Source organism: Aspergillus brunneoviolaceus (assembly GCF_003184695.1).
Source record: "Aspergillus brunneoviolaceus CBS 621.78 unplaced genomic scaffold BO95scaffold_1, whole genome shotgun sequence".
Classification (NCBI taxonomy): Eukaryota; Fungi; Ascomycota; class Eurotiomycetes; order Eurotiales; family Aspergillaceae; genus Aspergillus; species Aspergillus brunneoviolaceus.
In genome coordinates, this window is record NW_020290731.1 from 53,086 (window position 1) to 72,121 (window position 19,036).

A 19,036-nucleotide genomic window follows, 5' to 3' on the forward strand; every position below is an offset into this window, starting at 1 on the left:
GCCACACCGGGCTGACCGGCCTTACTTCTAGATTGGATGTCGTGATTGGGTCCCGGGCCCTATTCGTTATCAAATCGACAAGGAAGCGGGGGAAACAGGACTTTCTTTTTGGTATCTTCTCCGTAGGATGGGTCCGACCCATACTCGGCCGACGCGAAGCTTCTGCTCTGTGGGTGCACCTTAAACATGTCCAGAATCTCCTTCGATTTGGTGGGCATAAATGGTTGCAGCAGAATACCACACGTCCGTATGGTTTCGGCGACATTGTAGATGACTCGCTGGGTCTCTCCAGGGTTCTGCCAGGGCGCCGCATTATGAAAGTACTTATTGCTCTGATGCCAAATTCGTCAGTTCAGTTCGAGGGCTTGATAAGGGGGGAAGAGGAAGAGGTGTGTATGGCTCCTTACCAACTCAATGATAGCCCTGATTTCTTGCAGGGCTGCACGCGGGTTTAGGCTGTTCATGTGGTTTGCAACCTTCGTGGGTAGCTCTCTCAGTTGCCCTTCATAGTCCGTATCGGCAGATGTCGGCGAGGGAAGCCTTCCCTCTACTCCATTGACGATGTAAGTCCGGAACTCCTTCTTCGCACACCCGATCGTCCGTGCAGCGAGATTGCCGAGGCCCTTTTGCAACACCTTCTCGTAATCGCGGATGATGTAAGCGTTGTCATAATCTGCGTCTCCCGCCAGTTCACCCTGGTGAATGAGAAAGAAGCGCATCGTGTCGACGCCAAAGCGGTGGATTGCGAAGAAAGGGTTTACCACATTGCCTGTGGACTTGGACATTTTCTCTCGATTCAAGGTCCAGTGCCCATGAACCAGGACATTGCGAGGCAGCGGAAGATCGAGAGCCATAAGCAAGGCTGGCCAGTAAACACAGTGGAAGCTTTTATATGGTTAGCTATGTTGTCTTACACAGAAGCGCAAAGGACCAACTCGTACCGAACAATATCTTTCCCAACCACATGTACATCCGCCGGCCAACCAAGGCGAGCCCCTTGGCCCGGAGCGAAGGGATAGCCTGCCTTAGTGAGGTAGTTGACCAACGCATCTACCCAGACATAGATGGTTTGCGTGTCGTCTCCGGGTACTGGAATACCCCACGTCAGACGCTCCGAAGGTCGGGAGATCGACAGATCTTGAAGACCTTCAGAAACGGACTTGACGATGTTGGTTGTATAATTCGTTGGGGTAATGAAGCCGGTTTTGTATAGATCTAGTAGGCGTTCCTGGAAGGCTGACAGTCGGAAATGATAGTTTGTTTCCGAAGACCACTCCACTTCCTTCCCTGTTTCCATAGAAATCTAATCTAAGTTAGCTTAGTTATTCATGTCCAATGCAAAGCTTGATATAGACACACCATCCTCGTATGTCCCGTCTCCGGATCAAGTGATTTATGCACTTGTGTTTGGGGGTAGAAGGTCTCATCGCTGACCGAGTACCATCCTTCGTGCTTGGCGGTATAGATGAACCCCCTATGTTGCAGCATTTCCTATACCGTTATTAGTGGAAGCCAAAGGTAAAAGCATGGCTTGACATACCCAGAAGTATTGGACCGCTTCCTTGTGCGCAGGCTCCGTCGTTCGAATGAAGTAGTTGTAGTCCAAGTCTGCAGCCTTCGCCAGGTCCTGTGGGATTTCAACTCAGCATGATTGAGACAAGCTAGCCGATGATTGACAGATACCCACCTCAAACTTCTTGTAGTTCCGATCGCACAACACTTGCGTTTCCATTCCCTCGGCTAGAGCAGCCTGCTGGATCTATGACGGCGACAAGTCAATCTTCATTATCATTCGGCGTCGTTTCCGTCTATAAGATAGGCCTTGGGATACCTTCATTCCGTGCTCGTCGGTTCCCGTCAGTAGCTGAGCATCGGTCTCGCCGAGCAATGTTCGCCATCGCTTCAGGACATCGGCAATGACCATGGTATACAGATGACCGACATGAGGAGCTAGAAATAACCAGTCATTAGCTTTACGTGTCCCCCAGCTGAGAAGAAGTATTGCAATCAGCTTACCGGCGTTGACATAGAAGATCGGGGTCGTGATATAGTACGGCTTCCCCGGAGTGGGCTCGGAGGCAGCTGTTGCGAAACGACGGGGACGCGCAATTGTCGCGGTGAGCGCAGCCTTACACGATGCAAGTTTCCAGGAGGATCGACTGGAAGCCAGAAACCGGCCTGCCCATGGCAGAGCACAAGTACCAGCCCTCAGCACTGCCATTGTTGGGGATGTCTGGAGAGAAAAGGAAGGTGGAAATGATTGCGGACCTGCGACTTCTCCGAAGCTCGTCTCCGGGAAGGTGGTCCAAGCTTCCGTGCCTTTTTTCTGCCGCTCGGCCTGGCCTTGCCTTTCCTTCCTCCGCAACCATCTCGCTCTTCCTCTCGCGTGCGCTCTTTTACGCTCTCTCACGCTCTCTCACGCGCTATCTTTCCCTTCACCCCTTCATTCTTATAGGAAGAAACCGCTGCTACAGCTCACAATGGCCCCTGCATCTGAAGACACGCTGGTCAAGCATTCCACGGAGGGTACGTGGGTTTGCCCGTCTAAATCTAGTGACCTCTTACTGATGGAACTTTCTCACACCTACAGCGGCAACTGAATTTGTGAATTCTTTTTATCCTGCACTCCAGTCCAACCGCGCCACCATTTCCTCATTCTACAGTCAACAGGCTTCGACTATCCTTTTCAACGGAAACGTTGTCGCCGATGGCGCCGCCGTCCAGGAGATTTTCGTCAACCAGATGACTCCCACTCACTACGAAGTGCAGTCATTCGACTGCCAGATCATCAATCGCACATATCCCACACCTACCGCTACGGGCTTCAAGCTCCCCACAGAGACCACCGTCAAGGATATGTCCATCCTCGTGATCGTCAGCGGCTTTGTCCGCTTCGGCGAATCCAGAGATCTACCACAGCGCGGATTCAGCGAGACCTTCGTCCTGGTCCCGAACCCCACTGCCGATGGACCGAAGGGAAAGCGCAGGCGTGAATGGCTCATTCAGACTCAGAACTTCCGGCTGGTGGTTTAGAAGAGCAAATCAATCGAGGTATGATCGCGCGAGGCGGACGCGTCGTCCAGTAACAATTCACATGATGCGCTGCGAATCAACGAAAGACATTCAACGACATTTGTTTCAACTTGAGATACACCGCAGGAGAAGAAAAACATTCAACCTACAAACGCTATGACATGCCGATAAAAGAAAACACTATTCCGGAGCTCGTCCATACACCATGCCCGACTCGGAAATCAAGCTTGGCTTCTGCGCGGCACGCGCAAATTGGCTTTTATGCGCTCAAGCAGCTCTTCACGCGTTGCGCTCTCATGAGGCAGAAGTCCTCTCTATCTGGTTGTTAGGGAGCTGCCTATTCATCTGCGCAAGGTTCGAAGGAACTTCTACGGGGTCAGACTTACCGCCCGAAGCCATCTTCGCATTTCATCATGAGACCAGGTTTCGGGGTCTAAAAGAAGTCAACGCATGAATAATACAGCTCAAGGACCCCAACCCGTACCTCCTGTCGGGTCTGGCTCCGCAGGGAACATGTCGCTACCCCAAATAGCCCAGACGGCCGCAGCTGTCACCATCCCAGTGAACCCTGAAAGAAAGTTAGAATGTTGATTCCAAGAAACACTTGCATGTTTCACTCAAGATCATACCCAAAAAGAGATTCTAGAGAGATTTGTACGTTAGCTAATTATGATAGACTTCACATCTGAGGGTGTGTGTACCTTGGAGTTCAAAGCACGATCCAACGGCGTTGGCATATTGGATGTATTCTTGACGTAAGGTTGATTTGGATACAGAAGTCACGATGGGCAGTAGTGGTTGGCTAGGATATTTATCTGGCTTATGGAACTGGCCAGATATGCTACATGTAGACCAGCGATATAGTTTCCTTCCTCAGGCTTCGATGTGGGTGGTAAACTATGGATAGACCAACGGGGTTGAAGTAAAGCGGCCGCCTGTCGGGGGAGGAGTCTAGCCAGCACCGCCACAGGAACAACGTCAGCTCCCGTCAAGCAATGAAGCTAAGCTCCGCCACGATGTGGCACGGACAAGGACAACCCTCAGGGCTTCCCGGGGCGGCAACCCTACATCCCACACAGCGAGGCCCGGTCAATCCCACGGGCCGAAGGGGGCAGAACGGCGAGGAGACACTCCCACCGCCCACCCTATCAAGATTAGCGCAAAAGAGAACTAAGTAGAGAGAGAGAGAACTAACTGTGCCCGCCAGTCCAGCTCAGCTTCAAACGACGACCACTCCCGAACTTACCAATCACATACCCACCCCCTCTGCCCATTATGCCTCGTGAAGTCTCCGACATCAAGCAGTTCATTGAGATCTGCCGCCGCAAGGATGCGTCCTGTACGTTTGACCTTCCCTACCCCTCCCCAATCACCCGAAAATGAGTGGCACACCTGGACCGAATCCCGGATATGGAAGCTTGGGGTTCCAACCCAAGGCGGGGGATCATCCGCGGAGAGTCGAGTCACTTTGGGGGCCCAGAAACCAACATGATGGCCCGACCCCAACTCCTTATAACAATACATGCTCAGAGTCACTGCAATTGAGGCTAATACAATTCTCTTCCATCGTCTCGTGATCTACAGCTGCCCGCATCAAGCGCAACCGCAACACCCAGCAGATCAAGTTCAAGGTCCGCTGCTCCCGCTACGTCTACACCCTTGTCCTGAAGGACTCCGACAAGGCCGACAAGCTCAAGCAGAGCCTTCCCCCTGGTGCGTCTTGAACCCTTCATAGTTTTCTGTTTCCCCTCCCCGCCAAGCTCTCAGGGAAATCTGGGGAGACCACACCTACCTCGGGACCATCATCCGCTGACGTCAATGGCCTTTCCCCTCCTCCCAACAAACAGCTCTCAAGGTTGTCGATGTCACCAACGGTGACAAGAAGAAGGCTTTGTAAATTTGGAGAACCTAGCCCAACCTTCCTATATCGCACACCGCTTGTCTCTCGTCCGAAACGATCCTCGACATGTCAAACGTCAAGCGTTCAAGGTGAAGAAAGTGGAGCTCGGAAGTGAAAACGGACGAACAAACGGCGCATGGAAATTTTCATATCACCTCCTTTTCGAAGAAGCAACAGGAATTGAATTCTTGTGTCGATTGATAATTGAAAGATTGATTGGCTTTTGAATGGGGCGCTGGTGTGTCATCTCCACAGGTTGCATGGAATTGCTTCTGTTTGGGGTGAAATACACGGGAGGGGCTGAGTCGTCCCCCGCCTGGCCGGCAACTGCTATGCCAATGATGCATCACTGGCATATCGAGTTCCTCCCGGACGTAGAACTCCTAAACATGACTGGGTTTCGTTTGCAGGTATTCGGTTTTCGTCGGAGCTCTTTTTGGATTCTTACGGCGTTTGATCAAAGACAAAAAAAAGAATATCCCGTGATCATTGGCAATTGTCATTGCTATTGCTTTTGTCGATGGAGCGGATTGACACAGCATACACTCGTCATTCACTAGTCATTTGCTCCGGCATAGCGACGCCGGCTCACTGCAGGAAGCGGTGCAGATGGTAGATGTAACGTCGCGGAATCTGGGGTATGACTGCAAACCCGCAGGGAAGCACCAGCCCAAACCCAATGATAGATGACCGGTAGTAGTAACCCTTACTGAACCCTCGTATACTCCAACTCAGTATACCCCGCAACCCCAGCCCCTTCAAGACTCTCATCCACCAGCCCGCGTTCCAAACTCTCCCGCAACCGCCGCAACTCAAACTCCCCAAAATAGTTCGGCTCCGGCGAGACCTTCCGGAACCCCGCGCCCTCGAACAGCGCCAAACTCCGCTCATTCGCCTGCCCGATCTTCACACTCAGGCAGGCGAACCTCCACGGCCGCGGTGGTTGCTGCAGCCCAGACACCGTCAGAGCCTGCAACGCGGCGGCATCGCCCGCCACAAACTCCTCCAGGATCTCGGCCTCGTGGTCCATGATATACCGGAGGAAGGTGTAGAGCGCGGCCTTGCCGAACCCGCGCCGCTGGTTGCGCTTCTCGGCGATCATGAGCTCGATCTCCCCGACGAGTTGCGGGTCCGACTCCCCTTCTTCGCCGTCATCGACGCGGAGGAAGAGGTTGATGTCCCCCACCATGTGGTGGGGTTCGTCGGCGGTGTGGTCGTCGAGTTTTGTGACCTCACCTTCTCCAGCGGAGTCAGAGGAGGAGCTTGTTGTTGTTGTAGGTTGGCAGACGATGAATGTCAGTTTGTCCGGGTCCTGGCGCCAGCTTTGTTGCATGGCGTACTCCTCCTCTAGGGAGAGGGGCTCAGAAGCAGTGGCTTCTTGGATTTCCTAATCATCTTGGATTAGTCGATATGCTTGCCCTGATTTGGGGGGTTGCATTGATGGAGACCCAGAAAAAGTACGCGAGGGAGTTCAAGGAGGTATGTGACACATATCAATCTTACCTCATCCTTCATCCATTCATGATATCTGGGGACATGCCACTTGGAGTACGGTACAAGCAGGACCTTGGAGGTTGAAATGGCTATATAGATCCGGGTTTTAGGAGCCTTGGCTGGGGCTAACATATCGGCGGAAGGTTTCCCGGCTGCTTACCGGTCTTTTCGTTGAGTAACATCTTTCCCAATTGTTGTCCAATCTATTGTTTTATCCTAGGTATCTGTTGCAGTTCGAAGCGGCGGAGACCCTCCGTGTAGATTGACTGATGGTTGGGTTGTATGCAGCCAAAAATCCACAATTTGGCCGACGAACCGTAGCTTTTCCGCGCAGGTCTTGGCACCGGGCCGGCTGTCTCAAGGAAACTATACAATCGCCGGAGCGTATGCGCCAGAATCGAAAATTGGTGGTATAAAGAGTACATTTGGGTATTCATGATATCTATAGTTATTTTTGTTGTTTGCGGTGGAAGTCGGAGCATATCATTGTTTTTCTTGTTGGCCGGCGAACGCTCCAAATTTGACCACTTCAACTTCTAGTGTCTCGACATCAACCAAGACTAGCTCGCCAGTCTCTCTGAACTTGGGAATCGATAGAAGACGAACCCGCGGCACGGAAACATAGTCCTCGGTGCCGGCCATTTCTGTGTCTGTGCCGTGTAGTTTCAGCGGCATATCGCCCTCGATGACCGCGGTCTTGAAGCGCGGTTGGTTGCCGGCAAAGAAGATATGGGGACAGGTATCGATAACAAAAGGATCATCTGTTTGGAAAGGATACGACCCTGTTGCAATCAGTTTAGCTCGATCTTGCGACACGTAAAACGATGAATCGAGCTTACATATGGTGTCAGGCGCGGTTGGAACTCCACACCTCCAACGCAACATGGCCTCCATTATCCGCACCCGGGCCTCAACATCACCATCTGTAGAGGTGGCGTTTCCTTCACGATCTGAGAAATTTAGATAGCGAAGGACGTCATCCACATTTTGACCGCTGCTGCCCCACAGACGCCACCCTTCAACATCGCCTTCCCATGGATTCGTCACACTATCAAACCAGCCTGGTTCCTGCTTCTCGTCTCCGGCCGGGGGTGGAGCGCAGTATGCTCTGGCTCGTGGGAACATGGCACGGTGGATGCCTTGCTGTGGGAGAGAGAAATTGGCGGGATCGGTATCACCGGGCATCAGAGTAACAGGTATGCTGGGTAAGATCTCTGCCAGGAAGGAGTCTAGCTGCGTGATCGGCGATGCGTTGTATGCGGAAGCGTCGTATCCGTACTTCTTGGTGCCCGCTTTCTTCTTCGCAGCGGCTGCATCTTCAGCACTAGCATCGGTAGTCATATTGGTACCGATCGAGTTTCCAGCAATGACCAGTCTCGTGATCGCAGAGGGTTTCGGGGGCGAGTTATCATCCTGCTCCGTCGAGAAGCTTCCTGCATAGCCCAGGAGATAGTCCGTCAAGAGTTCTAATGCGAGGGTATCACTCGATGTGCCTGTGATGCTGAGGCCGCTAACGAATGCAATTTTGCCCTTGCTAGACTCTTTCTGTGCTGAATCCACCTCATCCCTCTCCCAGCGAGGAGGCTGTCGAGGCAAATCAGGCACCTTGATGTCAATGACCTCGAAGTCACCATTGGCATTCTCCGTTCCCAGGACCGCAATGATAGCGCCGGTCGCAAGCTGTGTAGAGCTGAGCGAATTGCCCGTCAGGCGCAGTCGTCCAGATTCATCTTCCAACATGATTTGTGTCAATTCAGGGTGGGCAGGGTCTTGATAGGTCGGGCGAGGAGGAGGGGCGAGAGTGTAATTCTTTCGATGCGAAGTCAGTTGAAGGACACGTGCGCATATGTGCTGATTGAGTGTGCCTTACCTCCTTGGTCAAATCGTCCAAAATATTGGGCTTCAGTGGCATATCCATGTAAATGGTTCCTGCAACCCAGCAGAGCTCTCCCTGTCGTACATCTAGCACTCTTTCCACACGACGTGCATTTTCTCCCGCGATCTGTAGGCGAAAGCGCAATTAGCAGCTTACCCTGAGGCTGGGTCGGTTGGACAAATCCCAGCATCAGAGATTTGCTCCACCATGAGCAAGGGATTGTTGTACTGACGCTAAATCCTTCCCACGCCTCCACGGCAATTTCTTCGACGGCGGGCTTCAACTTGGCCAGTCGCAGGAAATACATATCGCCATATTGTTGCTGGTAGTGTCGGTCTTGTCCACTGGGTAGTCGGAACGTATCTAGAGGATTGTAAAAGGAGGGTTCACGATAAACGGGCTCGAACTCCTGATCGCTGTCCGGACAAAATGTCAGTGATGTCGTCGATCGCTATTGTAATATGCGGACAAGCGAACCTTGGAGCGCGAAGAAACTGGTTCTTTGAAGAGTTGGGCGTCATTTCGAAGGCTATATGTGTGTCGCATAGAAGCCGCAGAGAGACCAGCTGCAAAGGCGAGTTGGGGAGTTGTTTGACGCAGCCCGCGGACGGAGGCAGCTGCGGTGTATAGATTGTCTTCGGGTCTGTCCTTCGGCCAACGCGAACCACGCGTCTTTTGGCGTTCGGTAATTACAGTCCCGCTTTGGGGTTGGCTTAGAAACTAGTACCTTACCTACATCCATGCTAACTATGTGATAGTACGTACGGACTGTTGCATTGCTACTGACAACCATTCATACTGTTTCCAGTGATGATTGCTCTCAGGTTGTATATCTACCCATGAAAGGTTTCTTTGCCTAGTCCCAAGTCTTTATCAACGAACCTCCCCTTGAAATAACCCTTAATATGCTTCCCGCCACCGGAATACTTCGGTGCATGTCATGAATGATGAAGCAACCAAGGTAGTAATGCTACAGGCCGCTGACAGCTACAAGTCGCTGACATCTACAGCGCAGTCATGGAAAAAGCCATTTTATGATCATACCTGACCTTATGTCAGAATGCCACAGGTATCACGTATTAGCATGAAGATAGGGCGTGCCTTGAGAGCATTCCCGGCTTCGCCTGGCATGTTCGCATCCCTCAACAGAGCTTCATTTACGCCTGTAGGCCGACTTTATGATGCGATCTCTCTCCCTCTCTCTCTCTCTCGCCCTGCCATTGTCGCCCACGGTAGTTCTGGCTAGGGGGTCTTGGGAACCATGTTCCCACTCCAAACTACCTTTCTGTGGTATCCAGGAAGGAGCTCTACATGACCGGCCCATAGTCAACCAAGCAATGAAGTACCGAGCTCTTGCCATGCCATCTCAGACATAACATACCTCGCATGCTTGATCTTCCCAAGCTGGAATTTGATCGCCAACATATAGGCGTTCGATGCCCCTCCTTCGCGTCGCGGGTTATTGATCATTATTCACCGATGGTAGAATGACCCTCTGATTTTTATCATTTACATCACGTTAGCCCACATCAAATCTGTCATCACTGCCTGTTCCAAAGATGAGGGTTTTGGTCTTGATTACTTGCCTACTTCGCAACTTGGTGGCTATCAGCCTCTTCGCCAGCGTTCTCACCTCCGCTTATCCTGGGACTTTCCTACACAGTTTACCATCAAACCTACTGCGCAGAAGCCTGCCAGCCTCGCTTGCAACAGCACCATTAGGTGCGGTGGGGTATCAGCCTCCCCCAGGGCCTGTCCATCGACCGACCACGACAACCACCATCCCGGCCGGTGCGACAGCGTTTTCTCAGAAGTTGAGCGAGAATGGAGGCATTGGGGATGCAAGGTAAGTGCTGCATATTGAGGCCATTCTGAATCCTATGGAAAAGTGCATCACTGACCTATCGTATCTGAGTAGCTCGGAGAAGAACGTGATAGTCTTGGTCGGCACAGCGACGAAGAATCAGGCCGTGCTTCAAGCAACACAGACGGCGATGGCGGGAAGAAGTACGACATTGGAATCGAATCTTGTCGTACTCTCTGTTGTTTTGTGTCTTTTCATCTCGTAAAAATGGTTCCAAGAGCATTATGCGCTGCGCGCAAGCTGTTGCTATTATCTTTTGACCTGTGTCTCTCAGACTTCGCATTTCACTGTCAATAAGTATGGATTAATTTGATTGTATAACTTGTCAGACATCTCTGTTCTAGACTGGAATTAGTTTCATGATGCAGCTTCCTAGTCCAATACAGCCAGTAGTAGCCCAAGGTGTGGTCAAGCATAAAGGCAACATGCGACATAGTACCCCGTACATGTCGCATAAGAGCATAAGAGCATAAGAACCTCAAATATGCCGAGCAGCGAACCTGTGATGGATGGTGCCTCGGTCCGGTCGGGAGCTTCCCCGCATTTGTCCAGGCACAGCGTCGATCAGATGGTTCTGGGGAACTCCCACCTCACAGATAAAACCCGGGGCATTGAAAAGTCGCCATGGGCCATGAACCATGCATCAATGCTTCTACAATCCATCTCAATCTTCGTCTAGTGTCACCTCGTCATACTCTTACTCATTGAGAATCTCCTAGATCTCGCGTTACACGGCCAGCAAGCAGCGAGTGCTAACTACTACTTTTATACCTCCAAACTCACCACCACCACCACCCAACAAAAACCAACACCACAACCAAATAAAACCCAGCAACTACCAACCACCCACAGACCCAACAACAATCATGTCCCTCCAAACGCCGCTGTGCACCCTCCTCAACATCCAACACCCCATCCTCCTGGCAGGGATGGCGCGGGCCTCCAGCGCGCCGCTGGCCGCCGCCGTCTCCAACGCGGGAGGGCTAGGCACCGTCGGGGGGCTGGGCTACACGCCATCGCAGCTCTCTGAGATCCTGACCGAGTTGAAATCCCGGCTGCGGGATCCGTCGCTGCCGTTCGGGGTGGACCTGGCACTGCCGCAGGTGGGCGGCGGGGCGCGCGCCACGAATCACGACTACACGCACGGGCAGCTGGACGAGCTGATCGAGGTGGTGATCGCGCAGGGGGCGAAGCTGTTCGTGTCGGCGGTGGGGGTGCCGCCGGCGCACGTCATCACGCGACTGCACGACGCCGGCATCCTGGTGATGAACATGGTCGGGGCGCCCAAGCACGCCGAGAAGGCGCTGGCGCGCGGCGTGGATATCGTGTGCGCCCAGGGCGGCGAGGGCGGCGGGCATACGGGCGACATCCCCTTCTCGGTGCTCATCCCGGCCGTCGTGGATGTCGCGCAGCGGTACCGGAGTCGGCTGACGGGCCAGCCGCCCCTCGTGGTCGCGGCGGGTGGCGTGAACGATGGCCGCAGTCTGGCGGCGGCGTTGATGCTGGGGGCCGCGGGCGTTTGGGTCGGGACGCGCTTCGTGGCGTCCGAGGAGAGCGGGGCCAGTCGGCTGCATAAGGAGGCCGTCGTGGGCGCCACCTATGGGGATACCATGCGGACTCTCGTCGTGTCGGGGCGGCCGCTGCGGGTTTTGCCGAATGAGTACGTCAAGGACTGGGAGAGGCGGCCGGAGGAGATCGCTCGCTTGACGGCCCAGGGCATTGTCCCCATGGAGTATGACCTCAAGAACGATAAGGATGTCGACTTACCGTTCCTGATGGGTGATGTTTCAGCCAATGTGGCCAGTATCAAGCCGGCGGCTGAGATTGTGAAAGAGATGGTCCAGCAAGCTGTCGAGATGCTGAAGAAGGGGAGCTCCTACATACAAGGCCCAGCCAGTAGACTATGAGGTTGTGGAAAGGATCTTTGTAGTAGTTGGCATGACATGACTTTGTGTGGTATTTTCTCATGGTAACGTAATAAGTACGTCCGGATGCTGGTGATCTAGCATGTACAAGTACACGAACAGAAATAAAAATGAACAAAACGTCAAAGAATCGCAACTCGCAAAGGGCCTATGGCTCTGACAGTGCTTACTGCAATTCAATGGCCTCGATGGGTTTTTGGATGAGGAGCCTTAGCACCGATTCTCTTTGCAACACCTGGTGCGACTACAAGTGTTGCATCGAGCAGCGATGGCACCCTACATGAAGAGGCTAGCATTGACATTATTCGGGTCAACTCATAGCGTTCAGTAAATGTATCATTTTCAGCTCATCAGGCCCATGACCCACCCTCAGACTGATGGCAGTGGCGTAAGTGCCGCCAGGAAATCCCTTTGCCATTTGATATCAAGAACAAGCCCAAAAGACCATATTCGAAAACAGCTTCTGCGCGGAAAAAAGGGTATTAGTGACATCCGTTGATCATCGCCTTATTTCCGTTGGCTCGCGCTTCCAGTAGATTAGGTGGCGGAGGGGGTCCGAACACAGGCTTCTCGGGCTGCTGAGCAACGTTGCGGTCTCCGTTCAGGTCGCCATCCCGGCTTTCCAGTTCGTAATCGTCATCGCTAATTCCCTCATCGTCTTCTTCGTCTTCGTAATCCTCGTCGTACTCGCTCTCCGTACCCTCGTCATCGCCTTCCAGATCCGCCGCAAGACCTTGGCCCCGCCCCTGGGCTTGCATTCGTCGGCAGAGCGCTTCGAGGTGGTGGCTTTTCTTCCGCCATTTTTCCAGCTCCTCATGGTTTCTTGTGCGCTCCTCGGCCATCTCCAGTATATTGCGATTCGTCTGATCGTGCTTGCGCGTGAGAGTGAGGTTTTCCTTTTCTAGGCGTTTAGTTTTCTTGGACATTTCTTCCATCTCTTTGCGAAACGTAAGGAAGAGCTCGTTGCTGTTGTTCAGCGTATCCTCCACCTGCCATATTATTACTACCAGCGGTCAAAATAGAGACTTGGCTGGAACAGCCATCAAGTATCAAGCCATACCTGTTTGAACTTCTCGACGTAGATGTTGAGCTGGCTGCGCAACTCTGCCTCAGTATGCGAGAAAGTTGACACCTGAGAACTCAATGCCCGGCAGCGGGCAGCTTCGTTTTCCGCTGCTCGCCGTTGTTCTTCGTACTTGGCGGTAAGACATTGTATCTCCGCGTCCTTACTACGGAGCAATGCCTTGTAGTGTAGTTCACGCATTTCGAACTTCTCGCCGATCGTTTTGATCTTCGCACGCAGACTGTGGTATGAAAAGAGCTTAACATACCAGCTCAATAGGCAGACTGGGAAAGAACAACTCACGCTTCGTCCAAATCGATATCCACTTTCTCGTTGCGGGGATTTCCTTTGGCAGCCATGACGTCTTGAATATCGTACAGAAGCGAGTCGAGGCGTTCGTTGACAATCAGCCGTGCTTTCTTCTCAGTTTCTTCGAGCTTCTTGTTTTCGTCCTATTGCGTGCACGGTTTCCCTTAGCCCTGGTTCTGCATTGTTCGATTCGGGAATGCGATGCTGGCGAGTTGTAGCTACCCACCTTCACTTTTTTATTTTCTTTTGTGAGCTCTCTGCACAGCTTCTCAAGTTTGTCCTTCATAGTGACGGTCTTATTCAGTTCCGATTTGCCCTTGTCCTGGTCCTTCTGGAGTTGATCTGCCCGCTTCTTGCTCTTGGCATAGTCGCGATCCAGCTTCTTCATGTCGGCCAGAAGTTCGGTGTATTTCTTATGCACAGTCTCGAGCCGCGTCATCGGGGATTCGATATTGTTGAGGAGTTGATTGAGATCTCTCGTGGCTTTCTTGACCTCGCGCTCTGTGGGAGTATCAGCAACCAGATTCATTCACGTTTTGCCAGCCAGATTCAATGGCGTGATCGATACACCAGGCGTAGAAATCAGTGGGTGCACGCACCAATCTCGGCCTCTTGGTCCTTCTCTCCCGCAGCATCTTGCTCCAGCTGCGAGATTTTGGCGGCCAGCAGCTTCGAGGTCTCATTCGGATCTGCAACCTTCTTCCCCTGCTTTTTCTTGGACATGGCCGCGGACGACATGGTTCGCCGTTTGTCGTAAGAATATTTCGAAAGGTATGCGGTTGTGATGCTGTTGAGAGTGGTCGCGTGGCCAATTCTCAGCGGTGAAAATTGCCAGGTTGGAACGATTTGACGGGAGATGGCAGGGACGAATGCGTCACTTCCTCCGATAGCCGCGAGGACAAGACAAGAAGGGAAACTCTTCGCGGCGACAAAGCGAACAATAGTCGGTAGCAGGTGTTATGATTGAAGGCAACTCGTATCCACCCGGCGAGTCTAGTGGAGAACCTCGGTGGCCTCTTCCTATGATTGCAGAAGTCGGAGGTAACGGGAACCCACGAAGGTTGACTAGAATGCAAGTCCTGCAAAGCCAACCGGAAGCTCACTCGCGGGAGGCGTCGGGAACCAACAGCGAAGGCGTGCCTATGCCTTTAAGGCGGAACGAAACAGAAGGTATTGGGCGAGAGTATCAACTGCGAGAAGAGTCGACACAGACGAACGGGTCACTCTTCGAGGAACTTGCCGGGGAAGATTGGATGGAATAGTCGTAAGAGGGGGGGATGCGCACTTGACCTGCACTAGCCTCTTTCGAAAACTTCTCTTGGCACCGCTCCGTCGCTTTCTGCCCGCCTGTCTTTCTAAGCAATTGAGTCGCGCCGACGGAGCTACTTTCAAACACTCTAACCACTTTTCCAATTCTTTCCTATCTTTCTCTTTCTGTAATCTTATCCTCTTTTCTACTTCTTTGGGGCATTTATTTGTTCCAGTCTCTTGGTCTGCAACCCTTGGTCTAGAAGAGTGCAATCGTTTATTCGTTGCGCGTTCCAGATCTTCGCACTCATCTCCGAGCTGCCCGGTCTGTCCGGTGAACGGCAACCGACAACCTACGGTGCGCAAAGAAGCTGCTGCGGATTCGCTAGGGTACGTCAGTCGTACCCGTACTCTGTGAAAGAACCGCTGCGCGCGTAATCAAATTTCCGAAACGAGTCACCATGTTGCGCTCAACTCTTGGGGCGAGCAGAGGCCTCATGCCTATTTTACCGAAGTCGGCCAACGGACGTCTGCTGGGTTCTGGCAGCACTCTGCTTCGCTGGGGTCAGATGAGAAGATCTGCTTCGACCGTGACAAATATTGACAACTTTCCCGGAATTGGAGACAAGGTTCACGGCTTCACCGTACAAGAAAAGAAACATGTACCGGAGTTACACCTGACGGCCGTCCGATTAACGCATGATAAGACCGACGCGGACTACCTCCACGTGGCCAGGGAAGACAAGAACAATGTGTTTGGAATTGGCTTCAAGACCAATCCCCCGGATGCTACTGGCGTTCCTCATATCCTAGAGCATACCACGCTCTGCGGTAGCGAGAAGTAAGTACACTCAGACGGCTGTGAGCATACTGCCCACGTCGCACTAGAACGATGGCTCACATATTACCACACTTCAGATATCCTATCCGCGACCCTTTCTTCAAGATGCTACCCCGCTCGCTGTCGAACTTCATGAATGCATTCACTTCCGCCGACCACACCACATATCCTTTCGCTACCACGAATCAGCAGGACTTCCGGAACCTACTCTCGGTGTACCTGGACGCCACCTTCCACCCTCTGCTTAAGGAGGAGGATTTCAGGCAGGAGGGTTGGCGGTTGGGGCCAGAGGACCCCCGTGCTATCGAAGGTCAGACGACTCACAACCCCGAGGACATCCTCTTCAAGGGCGTCGTATACAACGAGATGAAGGGACAAATTTCGGACGCAAACTACCTCTATTATATCAAATATAAAGAGAGCATCATCCCAGCACTGAACAACTCGGGTGGTGATCCCCAGTACATCACCGATTTGACGCACAAGCAACTAGTCGACTTCTCCAAGCGCAAATACCACCCCAGCAATGCTAAAATTTTCACATATGGTGATATGCCTTTAACTGACCATCTCGTGCAAATCGGCAAGGTTCTGGATGGATTTCAAAAGGGCGAAGCGGATACTTCTATCAAACAACCTATTGACCTTAGCCAGGGTCCTAAGAGTGTGACTGTTCCAGGCCCCATCGACACATTCGCTGGTGAAGACAAGCAACACAAGACATCAACATCGTGGTACATGGGAGATTCAACTGATGTTGTTGAGGCTTTCTCGGCCGGGATTGTATCTTCTCTGCTCCTGGATGGTTATGGCTCACCTATGTATCGGGCTTTGATTGAAAGTGGCCTTGGCTCTTCTTTTAGCCCCAACACAGGACTCGATACTTCCGGCCGCGTGCCGGTATTTTCCGTCGGTGTGACTGGTGTCAGCGAAGAATCGGCTTCTCAGGTCAAGACCGCTATACAGACTGTCTTTGAGGAATCGTTCGCTACCGGATTCAGTGATGAGAAGGTCCAAGGTATCCTTCACCAGCTTGAACTTGCCCTCAGGCACAAAACGTCAAACTTCGGCATTGGTGTCATGGAGAAAACAATTTCCTCTTGGTTCAATGGATCCAATCCTATGAAAGAGCTAGCTTGGAATGAAGTGATTGATGAGTTCAAGAGGAGGTATGCGCAGGGCGGCTACCTGGAATCGTTGATGCAGAAGTATCTTATGAATGATAATTGTCTGACATTCACGATGGTTGGCACACCCACCTTCAACAAGGAGCTTGACGAGCAGGAATTGGTGCGGAAGGATACAAAGCTCAGTCAACTCGCTAAACAGCATGGGTCCATGGAAAAGGCTATTGCCCAGCTAAAGGCGGAGGAACTTCAGCTACTAGAGGTTCAAGAAAAGGCACAGAACGCTGACCTGAGCTGCTTGCCTTCCCTTCGGGTGTCTGACATCTCGCGCGAGAAGGAACGCAAGCCCGTTCGAGAATCCAAGGTTGATGGCGTGGATGTTCTTTGGCGTGAAGCCCCTACCAACGGCTTGACCTATTTCCAGGCTTTGAACACATTCGATGGCCTCCCTGATGACCTTCGATTGCTGATGCCACTTTTCAACGACTGCGTCATGCGACTTGGTACAGCAAATCGGTCCATGGAGCAATGGGAAGATTTGATCAAATTGAAGACCGGAGGTATCTCCACTTCCACGTTCCACACAGCTTCCCCAACGGAGCTTGGAAAATTCAATGAAGGTCTTCAATTCTCTGGATCTGCTCTGGACAAGAATATCCCCGACATGTTGCAGATACTGACCACCCTTGTGACCGAAACCGACTTCACAAGTCCCAGTGCACCCGCGATGATTCAAGAGTTGCTCCGAATGACTACCAATGGTGCCCTGGATGCCGTTGCAGGAACGGGTCACCGTTTCGCTCTAAACGCGGCTGCGGCAAACCTCTCGCGCAGTTTCTGGGTACAAGAGCAGCAGTCCGGTCTCGCACAACTGCAGGCAACAGCCAACCTCCTGCGGGACGCGGAAACGTCGCCCGAGCGTTTAGCAGAGCTGATCGAGAAGCTCCGCACAATCCAAGCTTTCGCCATCTCTAGGTCGTCCGGTCTTCGTGTCCGCCTGGTTTGCGAGCCTGAGAGCGCCGGTCAGAATGAATCCGTGTTGCAGAAGTGGTTCGCGGGTTTGCCCCAGGTTCGCTCGCCCACAGCGGCCTTTGACTCCCCAGTGATGGATTCCAAGATGATTAAAACGTTCTTCGACATGCCATACAAGGTGTACTATTCAGGCCTAGCCATGCACACTGTTCCATTTGTGCACTCCGCTAGCGCCAAGCTTAGTGTTCTTTCTCAACTCCTGACCCATAACTACCTCCATCCGGAGATTCGTGAAAAGGGTGGTGCCTACGGTGCAGGAGCCAGCAACGGCCCAGTCAAGGGAATGTTTGCCTTTACAAGCTACCGCGATCCCAACCCCATCAACACCCTGAAGGTGTTCCAAAACAGCGGAATTTTCGCCCGAGACCGGGCTTGGTCGGAGCGGGAGCTCAACGAGGCTAAGCTGGGTATCTTCCAAGGCCTTGACGCCCCAATGAGCGTCGACGAGGAAGGTGCAAGGTACTTCATGAGTGGTGTGACCCACGAAATGGACCAGCGCTGGAGAGAACAGGTCCTTGATGTCACCGCAAAGGATGTTAACGAGGCAGCACAGGCCTTCCTGGTTGATGGCTCTCAGCGATCTGTCTGCCTGCTAGGCGAGAAGAAAGACTGGATAGAGTCCGATGGTTGGGATATGCGAAAGCTTTCCATGACTGTAGCAGAGGAGGGACTCGAGCATGCCGAAGGTGCCGCTGCATCTGCTTAAATCTGCAAATACCAGGTCCTTGAGACTGCGCCAAACATGACACCCCAACACCTCTGACCTCATGACCTCCATCATGGCGATTCATTGTTCGCCATGTGTACCATATTTCCAATGTATTTTTATGATGTCCGTCCTCTTCGAAAGATCATGTATATAGAATTCTGTCGGCATAATACCCTTCTCACTCTTCTCTCGGCTGTCTTGGTTTCGTTGTCACTCTCCCCGACTGCTCACAAACGCGCATTTCAAGAACAACCTACCCCATCTCCACTCGAAACACCATGTTGGCAGATGGTTGGTCCTCCTATAGGAGCACGCGCAAGATCAACAAGAATGTGAACCTGAGGCTGACGAGTCTCTCTAGGCCTCATGGTACACTTCTTATTTCCGTTTTTCAGACCCTCCTTGACTTCCTTGAAGCCTACGCAAGGCGGACTAAAAACGTGAGAACAGGCGTAGCTTAGCCAGGGCCACTTTGTATGTGTGGATTGTCCACAATTCGGTCATTGGCGAAGGTCACGGGCGTATTACAATTGGTATTACAATTGGACCCTCGTATATAGACGGGTGGTATCTACCTGACTTATCAGCATGAATGATAATGTCGAGTCATATCGA

At 52.4% G+C, this 19,036-nt stretch overlaps 10 protein-coding genes across 10 annotated transcripts; 5 read left to right on the forward strand and 5 right to left on the reverse strand.

Annotated features, from left to right (window-relative positions):
• Nucleotides 1-83: 83 nt before the first annotated feature.
• Nucleotides 84-2,227, reverse strand: BO95DRAFT_377797 (methionine--tRNA ligase MSM1; the record flags this gene model as incomplete). The annotated part of the gene is made up of 8 exons (XM_025583285.1): nucleotides 2,017-2,227; nucleotides 1,832-1,950; nucleotides 1,688-1,759; nucleotides 1,541-1,627; nucleotides 1,360-1,491; nucleotides 942-1,303; nucleotides 408-885; nucleotides 84-332 (listed from the first exon to the last, which is right to left on the reverse strand). Coding segments are annotated over exons 1-8 (1,704 nt in total), but the record flags the coding sequence as incomplete, so codon positions are not given.
• Nucleotides 2,228-2,393: 166 nt separating this feature from the next.
• BO95DRAFT_499 (putative nuclear transport factor 2 domain protein) lies at nucleotides 2,394-3,136 on the forward strand. Its single transcript, XM_025590934.1, has 2 exons — nucleotides 2,394-2,526; nucleotides 2,591-3,136. The coding sequence occupies exons 1-2, from the start codon at nucleotides 2,481-2,483 to the stop codon at nucleotides 3,031-3,033; spliced, it is 489 nt and encodes a 162-aa protein (XP_025447846.1). The 5' UTR covers nucleotides 2,394-2,480; the 3' UTR covers nucleotides 3,034-3,136.
• Nucleotides 3,032-3,974, reverse strand: BO95DRAFT_437490 (Ish1 domain-containing protein). Its single transcript, XM_025585280.1, has 5 exons — nucleotides 3,735-3,974; nucleotides 3,663-3,675; nucleotides 3,518-3,601; nucleotides 3,420-3,466; nucleotides 3,032-3,347 (listed from the first exon to the last, which is right to left on the reverse strand). Exons 1-5 carry the CDS (start codon nucleotides 3,768-3,770, stop codon nucleotides 3,255-3,257), a joined length of 273 nt encoding a protein of 90 aa, XP_025447847.1. The 5' UTR covers nucleotides 3,771-3,974; the 3' UTR covers nucleotides 3,032-3,254.
• A 334-nt stretch (nucleotides 3,975-4,308) lies between these two features.
• BO95DRAFT_458088 (60S ribosomal protein eL38) lies at nucleotides 4,309-4,930 on the forward strand (the record flags this gene model as incomplete). Its single annotated transcript, XM_025588522.1, has 3 exons — nucleotides 4,309-4,372; nucleotides 4,618-4,746; nucleotides 4,881-4,930. The coding sequence occupies 3 exons, from the start codon at nucleotides 4,309-4,311 to the stop codon at nucleotides 4,928-4,930; spliced, it is 243 nt and encodes an 80-aa protein (XP_025447848.1).
• A 636-nt stretch (nucleotides 4,931-5,566) lies between these two features.
• On the reverse strand, nucleotides 5,567-6,759 carry BO95DRAFT_514 (uncharacterized protein). Its single transcript, XM_025591644.1, has 3 exons — nucleotides 6,588-6,759; nucleotides 6,437-6,516; nucleotides 5,567-6,320 (listed from the first exon to the last, which is right to left on the reverse strand). The coding sequence occupies exons 1-3, from the start codon at nucleotides 6,607-6,609 to the stop codon at nucleotides 5,640-5,642; spliced, it is 783 nt and encodes a 260-aa protein (XP_025447849.1). The 5' UTR covers nucleotides 6,610-6,759; the 3' UTR covers nucleotides 5,567-5,639.
• On the reverse strand, nucleotides 6,760-8,914 carry BO95DRAFT_518 (DNA-directed DNA polymerase delta subunit POL31). Its single transcript, XM_025591938.1, has 5 exons — nucleotides 8,781-8,914; nucleotides 8,536-8,719; nucleotides 8,298-8,429; nucleotides 7,267-8,236; nucleotides 6,760-7,209 (listed from the first exon to the last, which is right to left on the reverse strand). Exons 1-5 carry the CDS (start codon nucleotides 8,822-8,824, stop codon nucleotides 6,911-6,913), a joined length of 1,629 nt encoding a protein of 542 aa, XP_025447850.1. The 5' UTR covers nucleotides 8,825-8,914; the 3' UTR covers nucleotides 6,760-6,910.
• Nucleotides 8,915-9,862: 948 nt separating this feature from the next.
• On the forward strand, nucleotides 9,863-10,372 carry BO95DRAFT_458091 (uncharacterized protein; the record flags this gene model as incomplete). The annotated part of the gene is made up of 2 exons (XM_025588523.1): nucleotides 9,863-10,149; nucleotides 10,222-10,372. 2 exons carry the CDS (start codon nucleotides 9,863-9,865, stop codon nucleotides 10,370-10,372), a joined length of 438 nt encoding a protein of 145 aa, XP_025447851.1.
• A 391-nt stretch (nucleotides 10,373-10,763) lies between these two features.
• Nucleotides 10,764-12,213, forward strand: BO95DRAFT_437492 (NAD(P)H-dependent flavin oxidoreductase). The gene has a single exon (XM_025585281.1). The coding sequence runs from the start codon at nucleotides 11,034-11,036 to the stop codon at nucleotides 12,072-12,074; it is 1,041 nt and encodes a 346-aa protein (XP_025447852.1). The 5' UTR covers nucleotides 10,764-11,033; the 3' UTR covers nucleotides 12,075-12,213.
• On the reverse strand, nucleotides 12,104-14,694 carry BO95DRAFT_437493 (taxilin). Its single transcript, XM_025585282.1, has 5 exons — nucleotides 14,064-14,694; nucleotides 13,691-13,965; nucleotides 13,459-13,607; nucleotides 13,153-13,396; nucleotides 12,104-13,081 (listed from the first exon to the last, which is right to left on the reverse strand). The coding sequence occupies exons 1-5, from the start codon at nucleotides 14,200-14,202 to the stop codon at nucleotides 12,575-12,577; spliced, it is 1,314 nt and encodes a 437-aa protein (XP_025447853.1). The 5' UTR covers nucleotides 14,203-14,694; the 3' UTR covers nucleotides 12,104-12,574.
• Nucleotides 14,695-15,173: 479 nt separating this feature from the next.
• cym1 (pitrilysin family metalloprotease cym1) lies at nucleotides 15,174-18,418 on the forward strand (the record flags this gene model as incomplete). Its single annotated transcript, XM_025582026.1, has 2 exons — nucleotides 15,174-15,553; nucleotides 15,631-18,418. The coding sequence occupies 2 exons, from the start codon at nucleotides 15,174-15,176 to the stop codon at nucleotides 18,416-18,418; spliced, it is 3,168 nt and encodes a 1,055-aa protein (XP_025447854.1).
• Nucleotides 18,419-19,036: the final 618 nt, after the last annotated feature.

Coding starts and splice junctions, on each gene's coding strand:
- BO95DRAFT_437493 (XM_025585282.1), bottom strand. CDS start 14,202: ATGTCGTCCGCGGCCATGTCCAAGAAAAAGCAGGGGAAGAAGGTTGCA. Junction 13,966..14,063: donor GGACCAAGAGGCCGAGATTG/GTGCGTGCACCC, acceptor ATACTCCCACAG/AGCGCGAGGTCAAGAAAGCC. Junction 13,082..13,152: donor ACGTCGAGAAGTTCAAACAG/GTATGGCTTGAT, acceptor ATAATATGGCAG/GTGGAGGATACGCTGAACAA.
- BO95DRAFT_437490 (XM_025585280.1), bottom strand. CDS start 3,770: ATGCCAACGCCGTTGGATCGTGCTTTGAACTCCAAG. Junction 3,467..3,517: donor GGAGCCAGACCCGACAGGAG/GTACGGGTTGGG, acceptor GACTTCTTTTAG/ACCCCGAAACCTGGTCTCAT. Junction 3,348..3,419: donor TGCGAAGATGGCTTCGGGCG/GTAAGTCTGACC, acceptor ACAACCAGATAG/AGAGGACTTCTGCCTCATGA.
- BO95DRAFT_437492 (XM_025585281.1), top strand. CDS start 11,034: ATGTCCCTCCAAACGCCGCTGTGCACCCTCCTCAACATCCAACACCCC.
- BO95DRAFT_514 (XM_025591644.1), bottom strand. CDS start 6,609: ATGTTACTCAACGAAAAGACCG. Junction 6,517..6,587: donor GTTACTCAACGAAAAGACCG/GTAAGCAGCCGG, acceptor GGATCTATATAG/CCATTTCAACCTCCAAGGTC. Junction 6,321..6,436: donor ATGAATGGATGAAGGATGAG/GTAAGATTGATA, acceptor CAAGATGATTAG/GAAATCCAAGAAGCCACTGC.
- BO95DRAFT_518 (XM_025591938.1), bottom strand. CDS start 8,824: ATGACGCCCAACTCTTCAAAGAACCAGTTTCTTCGCGCTCCAAG. Junction 8,430..8,535: donor AGGCGTGGGAAGGATTTAGC/GTCAGTACAACA, acceptor TTTCGCCTACAG/ATCGCGGGAGAAAATGCACG. Junction 8,237..8,297: donor TGGACGATTTGACCAAGGAG/GTAAGGCACACT, acceptor TCGCATCGAAAG/AATTACACTCTCGCCCCTCC.
- BO95DRAFT_499 (XM_025590934.1), top strand. CDS start 2,481: ATGGCCCCTGCATCTGAAGACACGCTGGTCAAGCATTCCACGGAGG. Junction 2,527..2,590: donor GGTCAAGCATTCCACGGAGG/GTACGTGGGTTT, acceptor TCACACCTACAG/CGGCAACTGAATTTGTGAAT.